The sequence below is a fragment of the Phocoena phocoena genome, chromosome 10, assembly GCF_963924675.1.
Source record: "Phocoena phocoena chromosome 10, mPhoPho1.1, whole genome shotgun sequence".
Lineage (NCBI taxonomy): Eukaryota > Metazoa > Chordata > Mammalia > Artiodactyla > Phocoenidae > Phocoena > Phocoena phocoena.
This window is the reverse complement of record NC_089228.1, coordinates 47,997,204-48,015,468: the sequence shown is the minus strand read 5'-3', so window position 1 is coordinate 48,015,468 and position 18,265 is coordinate 47,997,204. Positions and strand designations below refer to the sequence as shown.

At 47.6% G+C, this 18,265-nt stretch overlaps 1 protein-coding gene across 2 annotated transcripts in view; it reads left to right on the top strand.

Annotated features, from left to right (window-relative positions):
• Positions 1-17,078, top strand: part of XYLB (xylulokinase) — a 42,995-nt gene extending 25,917 nt beyond the window's left edge. Inside the window, exons 15-19 of one of the 2 annotated variants that reach the window (XM_065885082.1) lie at positions 1,935-2,031; positions 7,349-7,407; positions 8,901-8,988; positions 11,609-11,703; positions 17,001-17,078. In XM_065885082.1, the coding sequence (XP_065741154.1) occupies positions 1,935-2,031; positions 7,349-7,407; positions 8,901-8,988; positions 11,609-11,703; positions 17,001-17,078 (417 nt within the window). Of the gene's footprint in view, positions 1-1,934; positions 2,032-7,348; positions 7,408-8,900; positions 8,989-10,922; positions 11,458-11,608; positions 11,704-17,000 lie in introns of those variants that run through there. The other variant, XM_065885081.1, reaches the window with a different exon arrangement.
• The last annotated feature ends 1,187 nt before the right edge of the window (positions 17,079-18,265 follow it).

Sequence of the window (18,265 nt, the reverse complement as noted above, 5' to 3'; positions counted from 1 at the left end):
ATGTGCTAGGGTGCACTCTAATTGCTGGGGCATCAGCAAGATATAAGACAGACGCTGTACTTTCTCACAAAGAGGAGTGTGGAACACCTAAGTGTTCTCCCTGAGCTGACGTGTGCTCCCACTGACTGTCATTAAGCATCTTGGAGCCTGTTTCCTTGGCGAACCTTATCCTACACCTCCCATCTCCAGAGGATGAATTTCCTCCTGATTGAAAGAGCCTCTGGCACAGGAGACACTAACATTTGCTGACGTTTATTGAGCACAGTTTAGTTCCAGGCACTATGTATGTGGGTTTCTTTATCTTCCTCATTTACCTCTCAGAGCAACTCTGTGAATTAGGTATCTTCATCCCCTTTACAGATGGAGAAACTGAATATCTCACCCAAGGCACCAGGGCCTGGGTGGTGGAGGTGGTCAAACCCAGTCCTTTCTGGCCCTAAAGCCGCTATTTTATTTGCCCTCCACCACGCAACCTTTCCCAGGAGGGATTTGGTTGATACTTGCTGCTTGGAATTGACTTTTCTGTGAGATGGTTACCAGAGTCATCACCACATTTTGGATTGGACCTCAGAGACTTTTCTGACCCTAAAAGGTGTCTGGGGAATTTCAGTAAGTCACTCTGTCTAATCAGTGTAACAGAGTTGGTGTTGGATTATATGCCGATGATGGTATTACGTATTGTATTGTAGATGGAAAGCTTTGTCTAAAGTATAGGGAGTTCATCTCAGTCTTCTGGTGGGGGTCAGTTTGGTTTCTGTTGCTCGTAGAAAGAAGACATGCCTGTTCTCTTTTGTGTAAATCTGTCTGGGTTTATCAAGAAGGGAGTTTTCTTCATTCGTTTCTTCAATCAACAGATATGTATGATTGGTGCAAACAAGACAAACAGGGTCCCTGCTCCACGGAGCCCAGTGTCTAGGAGGATGTAAGCAGGTGAACGAACACACACATGATTACGGTGTGTGATGTGGCTCAGACGGGAAGGAACAAAGCGAAGTACGGGAAAGCAGGGCATGTGCCAGGCACTTGCCTTGGATAGGGTGACCAGGTGGGCCTCCCTGAGGAGGTGGCCTTTAGGTGCAGACTTGAAGGATGAGAGGGATCCCACATGGGAAGCTTGGGCGGAGTCCTGGCAGAGGGAGAAGTTTAGGAACTGAAAGCAGGTGAGTTGGGTTGGAGCAGTTCCTGAGGGAGGGAGCGGTGGCGTCAGTCACTGGTCTCAGGGGCCGGGGAGCAGGTTGAGGCTGGAGTTGGTGCCATTCAGTTTTAGCTGGAAGGGCAAAGGGCGCGCCACAGTGGTGGGTTCTCAGCACAAGCTCTCCCTTCATGAGCATCAGCTACATTGACCAGGCTCTGCTGTCTGCTTTTTAACAACCCTGAAACATAGGTGCTCCCATTACCTCAGTTCTGTTAACAAAATGAGAGACTCAAGAGGGAAGAGGTATGGGGATATATGTATATGTATAGCTGATTCGCTTTGTTATAAAGCAGAAACTAACACACCACTGTAAACAATTATAGTCCAATAAAGGTGTTAAAAAAAAAAAGAAAGAAAGTGAGGCTCAATAAGATTTACATTAACTTATTCAAGGTCATAGAGCTGAATGGCAGAGGCAGAACTGGAACCCTCGGCAGCCTGAAACTGAGCTCTCCCATCCTCTGACTCCCCAGAGTGATACACGCGTGAGGCCGTGAGCACGTGTGTGTGCGTGCGAGTGTGTGACAAACAAGTTAGTGGCTCAAGAGCACAACTATGGGTGAGCTCCAGTGGAGGCCTGAGTCATGAGCTCTGAATCTGGGCTACTGTTAAAAAGACACCACACACACGCATACACCACATACATACGCACCACACACATACACACAGACACACACACACACACACAGTGAGTGGACAATGAGAGTTCTTCACTCTGCCCACTTTCTCCTGGAATCAGGTCTCAGCATTCCCCTGGGACGTGGAGATTCGAGCACTGATCGAAGGACAGTTCATGGCCAAGAAGATCCATGCCGAGGGCCTGGGCTATCGAGTCAGTAAGTGAGCTGCTGGCGGGCTGTGTGCTGGGGTGGGCGCTAAGGGTTCTGCTCCTACCCTGAGGTGCTTGAGGCCCTTCCTGGGCTTCAGGCCAGGCCTAGTGGACACTGTCTGTTAAGGCTTCATTACAAGGGCCCTGTTTATGCAGGAGGGACGTGGAGCCTGGCTCCTGGTGGTGGGGTGAGAAAGCGATCGACTGGCACTGTGGACAGGCATAGGCTAGGGGGCAGGTTGTTCCTGCATCTCTGCTGCGTCCCCAGGAGCCTCACCTCCTTGTCCAGGAGCTATAGGACTTGGGAGATCTTTCTGTAACCCTACGCTCCAACCTGCAGACTAAATGTCCTAAGCTCTGGATCCTGAGGACACGGGCAACGCAGGTGGGAAAGGTCTGGGCTGGGGCCATCACTGGACCTTCACCTTCTAGCCTGGGCAGGCCCCATGTGCCTGTGGGGCACAGCTCTGGACATTTCAGCTTGAACAGGGAAGAGAGGGGATGTAGAACCACTGTCAGAACTGAGAGACCTGCAATGGAGAGGGCAGAACCAGGGCCAGGGGAGGCCCATGGGGAAGGAAGGGACTTCTAAGAACTTGAGCTATGGAGTGTGGGCAGCTTTAGGAGGTCAGCGAGTTCCCCTTTTTGATGGCGCTGCAGTGGTCTGGCAGGGGGCAGGGGGGGCGTCTGAAGGAGGTTGGACCCGCCGACCAGGGAGTCCAGGTTTCCAAGATGTATTGTCCCTCTGGGCCAGCCGTGGTCAAGAGAAGGTAGAAAACCCCTGAATCCTCTTAGCTTGAAGGCCTCCTCATGATATTTTTATGGACAATCCTATGTAGTATATGTTTTATGCCTTTGAACCAAATAAGTAAAAGGATACTTCAAAAATAAGCACTAGGTAAACCTTTTTGAAAACCTGTTAGGCAGCATCTACTAAAGCTGCATAAACGTCCACCCAGCAGCTTCACTTCCCGGTGGATGCGAGACAGAGATGTGGACATGTGTTCACTAAAGACGTGCAGGAGTACACTGCTGGTGGCCCTGTGCTTAGCATGCCATGCTGGAAACAACGCAGTGCCCATCGATGGTGAGATAGATGCCTTGCGGGGTGTTCAGGCGACTTGATCCTACACAGAAATGAAAATGAACCGGCCTTAGCCACGCGCAACAGAATGGATGAATCTCACACATGAAAACGCTGAGCAGAAGAAGCCAAACCCAAAAGTACGCGTGGCAGGTTCCGTGGACGTCAGATTCCAAAGCAGACAAAACCATCTGCTGTCGTTGGAAGTCTGGATCGTTAGTAGTTTACCTGTTGGGGAGCATGGAGGGCCTCTGGGGTGCTGGTGAGACGCTGTTTCTTAGGTTACACAGGTGTGTTTAGTTGTGAAAATGTGTCAAGCTGTCAGCTTATGGTATGTATGTACATTTGTTAGGATGTATGTTTTAGTTCAACAGAATTTTTTAAATTGAATGAACTTTATAAACAGTCCCACTCCTCTCCATCCCCCCACCCAGAGTGTAAAAAGAAATTCCCGCAAGGTCTCCAAAGGCTTCCAGGGTCCCTGAGAAGTGAGCCCAGGTGAGCAGGGCAGAGGTGGTGCTGAGGTGGGCGTGAATGACTGGCACGAAGGGTTTTCCGGTCATCAGGAGGGGGCACTTTGGGCGGCTGGGGGGCTGTCTCCACCAGCCCAGTGTGAGGGGAGAGGCAGTGAGGGCGGAGGGGCCCTCCTGGGCTCCAGGGAGCTAGTGTGCCTCTGAAGCGATTCTTGTGCAAAACAGCATAAGGTTACTTATCCTCTTAGCAAGCTTAAGGGCCGAATCAAACCTGTCCTGCCAGCTCTGCTGGGTTCCTCTCAAACAAGATCACATGCACGAATGCGCTTGAACCTAAAAGGGCAAAAGGGCTGCACGAACTGTAGGCATCGTGCTCCCAGTGGCTGCATGGCTTGTGGCATCGTGGGATCTTTTTTAAAAAAATAAATTTATTTATTTATTTTTAGCTGTGTTGGGTCTTCATTGCTACGCGCTGGCTTTCTCTAGTTGTGGTGAGCGGGGGCTACTCTTCGTTGCAGTGCACAGGCTTCTCATTGCGGTGGCTTCTCATTGCAGAGCACGGGCTCTAGGTGCACGGTCTTCAGTAGTTGTGGCACGTGGGCTCAGTAGTTGTGGCTCGTGGCCTCTAGAGAGCAGGCTCAGTAGTTGTGGCTCACAGGCTTAGTTGCTCCGCGGCATGTGGGATCTTCCTGGACCAGGGTTCGAATCCGTGTCCCCTGCATTGGCAGGCGGATTCTTAACCACTGTGCCACCAGGGAAGTCTGGGATCACGGGATCTTAGTTCCCCGACCAGGGATTGAACCCTGGGTCCTGTCAGTGAAAGCGTGGAGTCCTTACCACTGGACAGCCGGGGAATTCCCTAGAGTTTCATTCCTGAACTGTCATAATCTCGTTTTAATAACATCCAAGAAGAATAAAAAGACATTTGAAGTAAAACTGATGATCATGATAATAATAGCTGCCAACATTTATTGAGCATGTACTGTGTGCCCAGCCTGGTTCCTAAGCACATTATGTTTTTTTTTTTTTTTTGCGGTACACGGGCCTCTCACCGTTGCGGCCTCTCCCGTTGCGGAGCACAGGCCCCGGACGCGCAGGCTCAGCGGCCATGGCTCACGGGCCCAGCCGCTCCGCGGCACGTGGGATCCTCCCGGACCGGGGCACGAACCCGCGTCCCCTGCATCGGCAGGCGGACGCCCAACCACTGCGCCACCAGGGAAGCCCCACATTATGTTTTTTGACAACAGTGTCTCTAGGGTGGGTACCAGTATTACTCCTGCTTCACAAAGTAGGAGATCAAGACTCAGAGTGTTACATCACCTGCCCAGAGCTTCTGAACCAAGCCAGTCTGGTTTCAGACTCTGGGTTCTGAACCACGGGGTTACCTCTGCTTTCTTTAAGGAAGGATCACTTTCTTGATGTTTGGACGCTGTGAAACATATGCACCCAGCTGGGCGGGGCTAAAGCCATCGTCCCTTTTCAGCTTATATTTCGATGTATATTTCATTTTGTTTAGGTTGACTTATAAGAGCAGAAAAACCTTATAATAGCAAGTTTGGAAAATAAAGGAAAGAAAACTACCTATAATCCCATCCCCTCACCCCAACCCCTCCTGCCATCTAGGACTGTTTTTTTCCAGTCTCCATTATGAGTTTATTTTTTATAAAGCCAGGGCCCTATTCCCTTTGTACCTACAAAGAGGACATATAGGGCTTCCCTGGTGGAGCAGTGGTTGAGAGTCCGCCTGCCGATGCAGGGGACATGGGTTCGTGCCCCGATCCGGGAGGATCCCACATGCTGCAGAGCGCCTAGGCCCTGAACCATGGCCGTTGAGCCTGCACGTCCAGAGCCTGTGCTCCGCAACAGGAGAGGCCACAACGGTGAGAGGCCCACGTACCGCAAAAATAAATAAATAAATAAATAAATTTTTAAAAAAGAGGACATATAAACCTAAAAGTGTGTCAAAGTCTTCATGGTGCTTTACATCATGCCCAGCTGACTTTTCTTGCAGTCGTGAATGAAGCGTGTTTTGATTTTCCAACATGGAATCACACTGGAACATCTTCCCATGTCCTGGATTGTCTCCTTAGCCGCTGACATTCCTTCCCCTTTTCCCGGCCCAGGTACTCTCTCTTTTTTAAAATAATTAATTAATTAATTAATTTTTGTCTGCGTTTGGTCTTTGTTGCTGCGTGCAGGCTTTCTCTAGTTGGCGGCGAGCGGGGGTTACTCTTCGTTGCCGTGCACGGGCTTCTCATTGCAGTGGCTTCTTTTGTTGCAGAGCACGGGCTCTAGGCACATGGGCTTCAGTAGTTGTGGCTCACAGGCATTAGCATGCAGGCTTAGTAGTTGTGGCCCACGGGCTTAGTTGCTCCGCAGCATGTGGGATCTTCCTGGACCAGGGCTTGAACCCGCGTCCCCTGCATTGGCAAGTGGACTCTCAACCACTGCACCAACAGGGAAGTCCTGTATGCATATTTTTCACAATAAAAAATAATAAACCACAGTCTAGTAAAAGACACATAGTTCCACTTTGGGTTAAAATGGAGATGGTCAAGAAAGAACATCCCCTGTGCTGTGACCAGGAGAGAATGCTGAATAAACAAACAAAAACATATTTTTATTTAATGCTATCAAAAAGTTGTAAATGCAGGGACTTCCCTGGCAGTCCAGTGGTTAAGACTCTTTGCTTCCACTATAGGGGGCACATGTTCGATCCCTGGTCAATTGGGGATCCCGCATGCCACGTGGCCAAAAAAAAAAGTTGTAAATGCAAAGAAGTATAAATAAATTAAGTCCTAGAATGAGATGAGCCCTTAAGCGCTAACTTGCTGTACCTGCAGTACAAGATAGATGGCACAGTGATCCTGCAGAGGCACATAAACTTTCCCAGCACAGAAAAACCGGCCAAGCATTAGGTGGTGTCGGTGTGGGAGGGGCGTCCCAAAGGCAGAGCTAGTTCTCCTCGCCCCGACCTCTCCCCATGGACCGTGTAAGGGGTGATGCAGAAGCCGGGGGCAGGGCAGAAAAACAGAGCGCTCTGTAATCTATAGCGCTTAGATCCCTATATTCCTGTGTCACAGGACTCTTTTACAATGAAGAGGTATTCATTTATTATGCAGGTATTTAAAAACAAATGTTATGAGGCTCTGCTGCCACCTCTCAGCCTCCCCCATCTTCACCCTCAGCCATTAAGAGAGTACCTGGGGGACTTCCCTGGTGGTGCAGTGGTTGAGAGTCCGCCTGCCGATGCAGGGGACGTGGGTTCGTGCCCCCCCCCACCGCCCCCGTCCGGGAAGATCCCACATGCCGCGGAGCGGCTGGGCCCGTGAGCCATGGCCGCTGAGCCTGCGTGTCCGGAGCCTGTGCTCCGCAACGGGAGAGGCCACAACAGTGAGAGGCCCGCGTACCGCAAAAAAAAAAAAAAAAAAGCATACAGTAGAATATATGCTTCATACAGCTAATTGTGAAACATATTAATAAATCAAATACGTTTCACAGAGCACTCTGGTTAAGAAATAGAACTGTCCTGTGTACCCTCTGCAGTTGCATCCCCAAGAGGTGGATGAGGAAGCAGCCTCACGAGCAAATTTCATGTTGGACATGCGTGGACAGAACCAGCTTTAGATCTCCCACGCAGTCCTGTGTGGTCAGCAAGAGGCATTGGCCTGACACTAGCTCTTTGTGGTAGAAGAACTCTGGAAAGCAGCCTTTTCTGTCTTGGGGGAATTGTCACAGCCGTTTTTTTGTTTTCTTTTTCCTTACAGTGCCTAAGACAAAGATTTTGGCCACCGGAGGAGCATCTCACAACAGAGACATCTTGCAGGTAAGTGCCGGTAGCAAGCCCTGAGCTAGGGCCTCTTCCACGTCTAATACTTCTAAGAGCCAGACACTCAGCAGTAACACTGCCTCTGTTCCCGCTCCTGCAGGGATGGGGAGCTTACAGCTCATTCTTTCCCAGGAAGCCAGCTCTTTACAGCGCACGTGGCAAGCAGATTCTATCTTACGCTCAAGTGAAAACCACTGCCCTGTACAACTCCACTCTCTGATACCAGCACTGGCCTCTGTAGTCACACAGAAAGGGCCTGTCCTTCATGGCAAACCTTCTGACATCTAATGCCAATGTTCTTGTCTTCCTCAAGGTTTCCCCCTTCCAATTTAAACATCTCTGATTTTCCCAGCCATTCCTCTTATAATACAGTTGCCAGAATTTGTCACTGTCTTTCTGGTCCTTCATTATGCTAGACATATATGACCCAAAGTAGAATCAACCTGCAGATATCTGACAATCAAGCTGTTAGCCCCAAATCATGGAGCTGTTAGTGTCTTATTGGGACACTGAGAATTTTAGGGTATAGCCCGAGGCTGCCTTAGCTGTTGGAGTAACTGAATTGACTGTTGACTTGTACAATAGTATACTTGTCTTAGGTAAGATTCTCTAGAAGCAGAGCCTGCAATGGAAATTATTCTATGAGTGATTTGTTGGGAGAGTGCTCCCAGGAGAGAGGGAGTGAGGGATCCAGGTAGGGCAGGGGAAGAAGGATAGGCAAGGATGTGGTTTTGGTTGGAGTCAGCTTCAGCTCCATCCCACGGGGAGATATGGTCCATGAACTATGCCGCAGACTTGCTTCCACCTTGGGGTAAGAGGGCCAACTGGCTGTCGTGGGAAGAGATACGAATAACCTCCTGTGAGAGGCAGCCTCTGTTCAGTAAAGAGCAATTCTTTTGAGGAGGGGCAGCTGTGAGCCATTAGCAGCCAATACTCAACAGCATCTGGGTGAGGGTGCACACCGGTCCAGTAAGGGGATCGAGATGGGGCATCAACAATATCTCTGGTTAACTAATTCCCCCAAGTCTTTTCCATGTGAGCTCCCCTTAGTACACATCCTCTATTCTAAATTTATGCAATTTATTTTGGGGACCTACGTGGAAAACTTTATCTTTATTCCTGTAAGACCTGCATTTGTTAGTGTGGGTTTGTTTGGCCTTGTTAATATCAGTCTGAGACCTAGCCATCTCCGCCTTGATTGTTTGTTGCTAAGCATACTTTCTAAATCTTCTCCTCGTCTTCGATAAAACGGTTAAACAATGCGGGGACAACCCAGAGAGCTGTGGCCCTTCACTAGAGACTTCTCCCAGGTCACCCTGACCCTATTATCACCAGGGTGGCATAGCCAAGTGTACTTCCTTTAAGGCAGTAGAGGTGGAATGGAAGGTATCAGAAGACGTATTAGAAAAGAGAGCCCAGAAAATGCATGTCTGTGTTCATGCTCCCTCTGAGGAATGACTCACCACAGGAAGAACTTCTGTCCTTTCCAGGTGCTGGCAGATGTGTTTGGCACCCCAGTGTATGTCATAGACACAGCCAACTCAGCCTGTGTGGGCTCTGCTTACCGAGCTTTCCATGGTAGGTCAGTGGATGGCGCCAGATGCCTCTGGAAGCGGTGGGGGCACTGGCTGGGCTGAGGACAGTGGAAAGGGGAGATTGGGATGTTCCCAGTCTTTAGGGACATGGGAGGCTTGGGGTCTTTAGATTCACTTTTCTCCCCTCCCAGCAGGGGGGAACCAACCCAAACCCTCTGTTCCTCTGTGCTTTACTTAAACTGGGAAAGAGAGGCAGGGTCCTAACCAAATGAGGCCTGGTCAGAGTCAGACTCAGCCCAGGGACATTGGTTGAGGGCACTTGGGCATGGGTCTGGACAGCTGGTGGGCAGGAAGGGGTAGATAAAGTCCAGAGCCATCTTTTCAACAAGAGCAGAAGTTGAGACAAAGGTGGAGGCTTCCGAGCCAAGCAGTCCAGGACCCTGGACAGCTCCTTGGGGGCAGTGGGGAACCAAGGCTCTGATGGAGGCCTCCCTGAAACTGCGGGAGCAACACAGGCCCACGAGGGCATTCTTCCACCCATGTGGTCGACTTGCCCTGTCCTCTGCCTGCTCAGGCCACTCCTCTGGCCACCCATGTAACTCAAGGGCGTTGTCCTTTCCCTCTAGCGGTTGCATTCTTCACACATTTATCCTTAACTTTTTAACACACCTATTTAAACTTGTATGTTTTCTTTCAACATTGAGAATTAATCAGGGACCATAGACTTCTCTTAATAATTAAACTCTTACTCTTTCATTCCCCTCCCTCTCCACCCTATCCACCTTGCCCCACCTTGTGCCTGTATCAAGATCATTGGGCAATTTTTCTTTCTTTCTTTTTCTTTCTTTCTTTCTTTCTTTCTTTCTTTCTTTCTTTCTTTTTCTTTCTTTCTTTCTTTCTTTCTTTCTTTCTTTCTTTTTCTTTCTTTCTTTCTTTCTTTCTTTCTTTCTTTCTTTCTTTCTTTCTTTCTTTCTTTCTTTCTTTCCTTCCTTCCTTCCTTCCTTCCTTCCTTCCTTTTCTTTTCTTTCCTTTCTTTCTCTTTTTTTCTTACGGCTTGTGGGATCTCAGTTCTCCGACCAGGGATTGAACCCAGGCCACAGCAGTGAAAGCATGGAGTCCTAACCACTAGGCCACCAGGGAACGGGCAGTTTATTTCTAGGCTGTTATGTTTTTAATCAAACTTTACAACATGTTGGCTTTTATTTGCACTTACGTATGTTTGTCTTTTTTTTCTGACTCTCTGCAGTTTCTTCTTCCTTCATTTCTATGCTGGTGTTGTTGGAATATACAGCCAGAATACATAATTAAGAGGAAATTCAGTAGGTGATAATTTTCTGAGGGCTTGCATGTCCAGCAAGGGCTTGGTTTCACCCTCCCAAAGAACGCTACCTTGGCTGGACAAAGGACTCTAAAATATTTTCCTCAGAACTTTGAAAACACCATTCCATAAGCTTCCAGCCTTCAGCGTTGCCCGTGAGGAGTCTGGGGTTTACTTTATACGCCTCCTTTTGCCGAAGCAGAAAAGGAACTACCCTTCGGGGCCTCCGCCGCTGTGTGGCACTGTGTTTCTCTCTTATTTTTCCTTTTCCATGCCTATTTAGTTGTCAGACATTACCTGGGGGTACTGCCCTGCTCTGCCCTCCAGGACTAAAACCTGAGCTAGGTCCCAGCACACCAATTCCCACTTCATGTGGACATCCATTCTCTCCAGCTGGGTTCAGGGATGAAAGCCAGTCTGTGAGTGAGTGGAGGGGGACAAGAGTCTTTCAAGTAGTCTCTGTGGTGGCTACCCCACCCCACTGTGGGCTGGGATATTCCAGCATCCTTCAGAGAGAAAACTGGGCCTCACATCTTCAGTGGGCCCTCCTCCCCTCTCGGTGGTCTTGAGTTTCCCTTCAGTCTGATACTGCTCCTTAAATTGCCCGGAAATCCCTTACTGTTTCCTGCCCACCTATGGCAACCTTCTCTCTTTTCCAGCCCTGCCACTCTTTTGCTTGGTGGGCATTTATGGAGTGCCTCCTGTATGCGGGCAGTGTACCAGGCACCAGGGCTCCAGTGGAGACCCAGTCCTGGCCTCTGAGAGCTTCCGGCTCGAGAAGGGAGGGACCTTAAACAAATCTGTGGCAGAAGTAGTGAGATGTGCCCTGAGGAAAGCGGATGGTGCTGAGAGCTGGAAGGGGTGTTCGTAGCGGCAGCTTTTCTGAGAAGAGAGAAGAACATTCCACACAGTGAAAAGGCTCTGAGCAGAAGGAATTGAGAGCAGTTGGGGTGGCTGGAATGCAGTGATCGACTCGGAGAGTGGAGCCACGTGAGGGAGGAGAGGCAGGCGGGCCCTCCCCTCTGTCAGAGGTCAGAGGTTAGCTGCCTCCCCACATGCGCTTCAGACAAAGAAAGCCCTGCTGAGAAGAGGCCTGCACTTGAAACTTTTCTTCTCTTTCTCTCTTTTTTTAAAGATGGTTTTATGGAGGCCCAATTTATATAACATAAAAATCACCCATACTTAAGCATACAATTCAGTGATTTTCAGTTAACTTTACTGAGTTGTACAACCATCACCATAATCCAGTTTTAGAACATTTTATCACTCCAGAGATAAAATGCTGTTTCCGGGTAACACCTTCATTTGCAACAGGCACTGACGTGAAATGAGCTTTCCCTTGTAGGCCTTGCAGCTGGAACAGATGTGCCCTTTTCAGAGGTTGTGAAGTTAGCCCCAAATCCCAGATTAGCTGCTGCCCCAACCCCAGGAGCGTCTCAGGTAAGAGACCATCAGAGTTCATTCGTGGCATTTGCATCGTGAAAATCAACTACGTTCTTTTTTCCAAAAGGTAAGTTTTTCTTTATCACCTACATTATAGCTGATGCGCTCAACTAAAGGGGAAATCTACTTTTTTTTTTAATTGTCAGGGAAACAGAGCAAAAGAAGACAGGTTGTCTCTGAGATTCAGAGATACGGCTGATCTTAGAGCCCCAGGGATCAGATGGCTCACTGGGCATATCTTCCTTGCTCAGATGCCTTGGGGTGCGCCCTTCTAATTCACAGGGTTACAGAGGCCACTGAAAGACTCTGTCACTTAAGCATAAGACGTGCTGGGTTTCTACCATTCAGATCTGAAATCTGGATCCAAGAAAACTGTGTGTTCACTCAGTCAGAGGGAAGGCAGACCCCACTTGTTACAGGTTGGGTTCCCTGGAAAGCAGACCCTGAGTTGTTGATTAGGATACAGGAGGTTTATTAGGGGGCACTCTTGGGATCTGCGTCTGTTGAAGGAAAAAGGAAGAGGCAGGGCTGGGCAGAGGCAGGAAGTGAGCTGCAGTGCGATCTCAGTGGAGCCCTCAGTCAGTCCTGCAGGAAGTTCTGAAGCTGGGACGACTCTGGAGTTTTACCCAGTTGTGTTGAGGGGGACGGGCCTTTATACCCCTTGTCAATCAGTTATTGCCTGCAGGCCACCCCAGGATGGGGTAAGGCAGCTCTCTATAGCCAAAGCAATCCACAAAGGAGGCTGCCAGCTGAGGGCTGAGAGAATAAGTTCTCTGTTCCTGCAGGGCAATCCGGGTGGTATGCCGTAGCATCCATTTCACCACCCTTCCTGTTTGCACAAGGTTCTTGCAGTCCAGGAGCAGGGGGTGACACAGACAGAGGACTTTATTACTCACAGTACAGCAGGCAGCATAAGCTTCACGTTTGCCTCAGTTTTCCTTGGCCCTGAAGTGCCATCGGGCGGCGTGGAGTGGACCCAGGTGGATACTGTGCACACCCTGTGTCTGTGTCACAAATGAGGGACCCTGCGCATTATAAAGGAGCTGCGAGCAAACCTGTCCAAAGGAGACATCTTTATCATCCTGGTCAGCAAACAAATTTTCCCTCTCCCTATCTTCCAAGGCTGTTTGCTATACAAACACCCTTGAAAAGATAGTCTGGAACAAAAGCTGTCACAAGACATATAGAAACACCCTGGAGAATTGTCTCACAGCTTATCTTGGAAGCAGAAGCTCATGCTATCCAGGTGACTAGATAACCCACACACATGGGTCTGCCCAGGCTTCTATTACTTTCTGTTGTGTGCCCTTCTGTTTAAGAGGGAGTTCAATGAAGTAGAAAGATCCTACCTTGAGATAAAGGGCCTTTGGGTTCTGATTCTTATCGTGCCTCTCCCTCTCCATGTGACCTTCACATGACCTTGAGCGGCACTCCTCATCTCTGAACCTCTGTTTCTTCATCTGGGAAGTGGGGACATCTGTCTGGCCTACTTTTAACCTGCTAATTGTGAGGGTTAAAGAGAATCCTTGCCTATCATGGCTTTATTTATTTTTTTGGCCACGCCTCGCAGCATGCGGGATCTTAATTAGCTCCCCAACCAGGGATTGAACCTGCGACCCCTGCAGTGGAAGCTCGAAGTCTTAACCATTGGACCACCAGGGAAGTCCCTATCATGGCTTTACTATACAACCGGAAGTCTGACGGTGTTGCCGTGTTGGTTCAGTGGTTCAGCAGTGTCGGGGCTACGGGTGAGGTTTTCTGAAGTTCTCCAGATCAGCAGTGGACAGTGAGAACATCATAAGAGCCACATACGTCATTTAAATTTTCTAGTAGTCTCATTGTTGAAAAAAGAAGTAAAAATAAATAAGTGGCTAATTTTAATGTATTGTATTTAACCCAATATGTCCAAAATATTGTCAGTTCAACATGTGATCAGTAAGAAAAGTTGCTAATGTGATAGTTTACTTCTTTTTTTGTTTTGGCTGAGATTTGAAATCTGGTGTGCATTTCCTCCTGATAGCGCCCGTCACATTTCAAGTGCTCAGGACCGCGTGTGGCTTGCAGCTACCATATTGGATAGTGCTGTACTAGGTATGCTCCACAGGACCACAGGATGTATGCAGCTTCTCCTAACATCATGTTCCCCCTCACCTGTATTCACAGGCAGAAATCAGAGCGTGGCATTAGGCAAGGAGTCTCTCCTCACACACTCTTGCTTTTCAGGGAGACACATACTGGTCTGTTTCCCTCAACTCCCCCAAGAGACTACCACTTGGTTATACTGTCAACCTTGGTTGTTAGAAAGGCTGAAGTGGAGTCTGGCTCTTTCATCCTCTCTAGAAGGAGGCCAGCAAGGAAGAAGGTAGTGAGGGTAAGCTGCAGGGCAACAAACAGCTGCAGCTGCCTCGTTACAGGCGGCAGATGCTCTGTGTGTACCGCCACTCTCCCTGGCTTGCCCATGACCAGTCACTAATAGCTCGTGGAACTCTTTACCATTAAACCCAAGTGTAACCTCGGAATCCTTCTCAACACCAGGTGGCAAGAAGTGACAGTCTGTGATTGTTGGCATAAGTGACCTATTTGAGGACTGGATTGTAAATACCTTGAGAGCAGGCCAACATCCTCTGTTTGTTTCCTGTGGCACCTCTGTGTGCTCAAGTGGAAACTCAAAACAGTAACAGTGTTTTCCCTGTAGGCGCTACTGAATGTTACAATTTCCTCCTTGGAGAGGATATCACAGCCCTCTTATGTCTGAGTTCACAGGCAGAGCTGCTCCAACTGCACCAAGAGTAGGCCCTAGTTGCGTAATCAGTTACTAAAGGCCTTGACTTTGGAGCCAATTAAACCAAATTAAGAAGAAATGGGGGCTTCCCTGATGGCGCAGTGGTTGAGAGTCTGCCTGCCGATGCAGGAGACACGGGTTCATGCCCCAGTCTGGGAAGATCCCACATGCCGCGGAGCGGCTCGGCCCGTGAGCCATGGCCGCTGAGCCTGTGCGTCCGGAGCCTGTGCTCCGCAACGGGAGAGGCCACAGCACTGAGAGGCCCGTGTACCGCAAAAAAAAAAAAAAAAAAGAAGGAATGGGATTGGCATGACCTCCTGGTGGTATATGTGAGTCCCAAGGAAATCTGGGTCCCTTGGCCAGCCTTGTGTGTAAGACCACATGCGCTGACCTAAAGTGCAAGGCTTACAGAGCTACAGATGAAAACAGCGTTAAACAAAAAGAATGAAGAGGAAAAACGTGGGATTGTGTTTCTTTCTGGTCCTTTTTCCCTTGTTGGTTTTTTGGTTTTGGTTTTATCTTATTACACAGCACACTGTATATATAATTTTATAGCCTGCTTTAAATATTCTACATTACAGAGTAAGTATTTATATTCTTTTCTTTTTCACAGTATACAATTTATTATATTATTTGTGTTTACATTGTCATAAATATTCTTCATGTTTGACATATTTTACATGTTATATTATTACTATTTTTTAAACATTTCTTTACTACCGACTTTTACTATGCTAAGAATTTATATTCTTAAAGGTATACATACTTTTTTTTTTTTGGTTTGCACATAGTCATTTATTTAACAGCTATTTATGAAGTTCTTACTGTGTGCCTAGCACTGTGCTAAGCTCTAGGAATCCAAACACACCATCTCTTGTATGTTTGGGATATAATGGGAGATAACGGCACATAAAAAAGATAAATTCCTAATTGCTACAGACTGTTTGGGCTTCTCCAAAATTCATTTATTTTAATTAATTTTTATTGGAGTATGGTTGCTTTACAATGTTGTGTTAGCCTCCACTGTGTTGTTTTTTTTTTAACTAATTTTAAAAATTCATGAATTGAAATCTTTACCCCCAAAGTGATGGTATGAGGAGGTGGGAATTTATGAATGTGATTAGGTCATGAGGCTGGAGCACTCAGGATGGGATTAGTGTCATTACAAAAGAGACCCCAGAGAGATCTCTGGCCCTTTCCCCCATGTGAGGACACAAGAAGATGACTGTCTAGGAATCAGGCTCTCACCAGACAGAATCTACTGGCATTTTGAACTTGGACTTCCCAGCCTTCAAAACTGTGATAAACAAGTTTCTGTTGTTTATAAGCTACTCAATCTATGGTGTTTTTGTTATAGCACCCAGAATGGACTAAGACACTAATCATGCAATTTGCATGGAACATACATGTTATTTTTAATGACTGCATAATATTCTATCTGGCTGATGAACCATATTTTCTCGAGCATTTTCCATGTCTTAGAGCAGTTGCTTCTAGTTTTTCAATTATTATAATTAACATTATGTGGGTAAAGGGTTAACAAAACCTTTCCCTATTCTGCATGAGAATTTGACTTTTGGTTAATGTTCTAGCTCTGCAATAAAAGTGGAATGTCAACAGTGTTACTAGGCAACATTGCTATGTCAAAATGGCCCTGAATTAGGAAACTGCATCTGAAATGGGAAAACATAAATACCTAAGGGGAAGTCATACTCAGGGCTCCCTGAGTGCAGTGACTTCTCACGGGCATGGCTCTTGTCTATGGAGTTGTTAACAAGGGATACTCCTGTGGGGAGTGAGGTTTCAAAGCCAGGGTGGTTCTTGCACCTGTAAGATGTGGATTTCATCTCCTTGCACCTGAGCTGTAACCTGGCGGGCAAGGAGGGAAGGAGGAAGGGAGGCAGAGATACCCTTTCCTGGACACCTGTGCAAACCGTTCATGGTCTCCTGCAGCCACTGTGCCAACACGCATGATTCTCCAGTGTATCCTTTTTAAGGCCAAGGTGTGGCCCATGGTAGTCTTATGAGTCTGAACATTTAGTGGTGTCTAAGAGGACCTTTGGTGGGCCTAGCACCCTACACTTAGGATTACTTCCTTAGGAGAGCTTTGCAGAAGTAGAATAACTAGGTCAAAAGCCATGGGCATTTTCAAGCCCCTTAATACAAATATAAAGTTGAATTGATTTACAAAAGGATTGCACCACCAACTGCTACCAACTGTGCAATGAAACAACCATTTCCAGGTACCTTCATCAGAATTTTTAAAAATTTTGTAGATTTGATAACAAAAACTGGTTTCTTGTCATAATTTGCCTTTTTTAAAGATCTTAAACTATAGGTTTGAGAACTACTGGCATTTCTTCTTTTGTGAATTGACACTTCCTTTTTTCTGCCCAGCAAAAACTTTAAATTGCAAATACATGGGATGTAGAATTTTTTAAATTGCAAGTTGCAAAGAGATGTAAGAGCACCTTCCCTTCGCCATCCTAAACTGCTCTTTCCACCCCTCCAGGTCTACGAGGCCCTCCTCCAGCGGTATGCCATACTTGAGCAGAGAATCCTGACCCAGACCCGGGGGCCTCCGGAGTGAATTCCACAGGCCCAGTCTCACTGATTCCACTTGGAGACCTGGCCTTGGACAGCAGGGAACCTCTTCCCTGTTGTAAGCAGCTCTGCCTGCCCACCTGACTCCTTACGGTGCTCCAACCTGCCCAGGACCACCTTAAAGCCCACCTTAGTACATCCTCCTGAACACAGCTTGTGTCCCTGTGCCCTTGTGCCCAGGGCAGGAAAGCATCTCTCTTCCTGTCTTTTATCCCAGGAGGCAAGATAACACTGAGCCTGGGATATGTCCAATAAAAATTGTGACTTTTCCCCTTTCGGGACCTAAATCAGCAGAATGGGAGAGACAAAGCAAAATAAATAGATTCTTTCCTCTTTATTCACTAGTTTTCAGGATGATGAGTTGATTGCCAAGCATCCTCTAACAGCAACTAGATTTTTAGTATCAATATGATACATTTGACATACTTTATATGTCTTAATCCATTGAGTAATTATTTTTCTCCTTGTCTTCTTTCTGATAGCCATACTCTCCAACTTTTCTCCTACTTTCCTGATCTACCATTCATTCTTTCTTCTTTACGGTTACTTCTGCTCTGTCTACTCCTTAATGATTGCTGGGCCCCAAATCTCTGTTCTCATTCCTCTCTCCCTCCAATTCTCTGTTGTTGGATGATTTCATCTAGCCTTGGGCTTCAACTGCTACTCATATACTAGTAACACCCAGCTCTATGTTTCCAGCCACAACTCTCCTTGGAGTCAGCCAGCATTCTCACAGGGGTACTTCAGACTCCGCTTATCCTTTTTTTTTTTTTTTTAAATTTTGAGTCATTTTAATCTTTTTTTAAAATTTATTTATTTAAATTTATTTATTTTTGGCTGCTTCGGGTCTTTGTTGCCGCGCTCGAGCTTTCTCTAGTTGTGGAGAGTGGGGGCTACTCTTTGTTGTGGTGAGTGGGCTTCTCATTGCGGTGGCTTCTCTTGTTGTGGAGCACGGGCTCTAGGCACGCGGGCTTCAGTAGTTGTGGCACATGGGCTCAGTAGTTGTGGTTCACGGGCTCTAGAGCACAAGCTCAGTAGTTGTGGCGCACGGGCTTAGTTGCTCTGTGGCATGTGGGATCTTCCCGGACCAGGGCTCAAACCCGTGTCCCCTGCATTGGCAGGTGGATTTTTAACCACTGTGCCACAAGGGAAGCCTCAGACTCTGCTTATCTT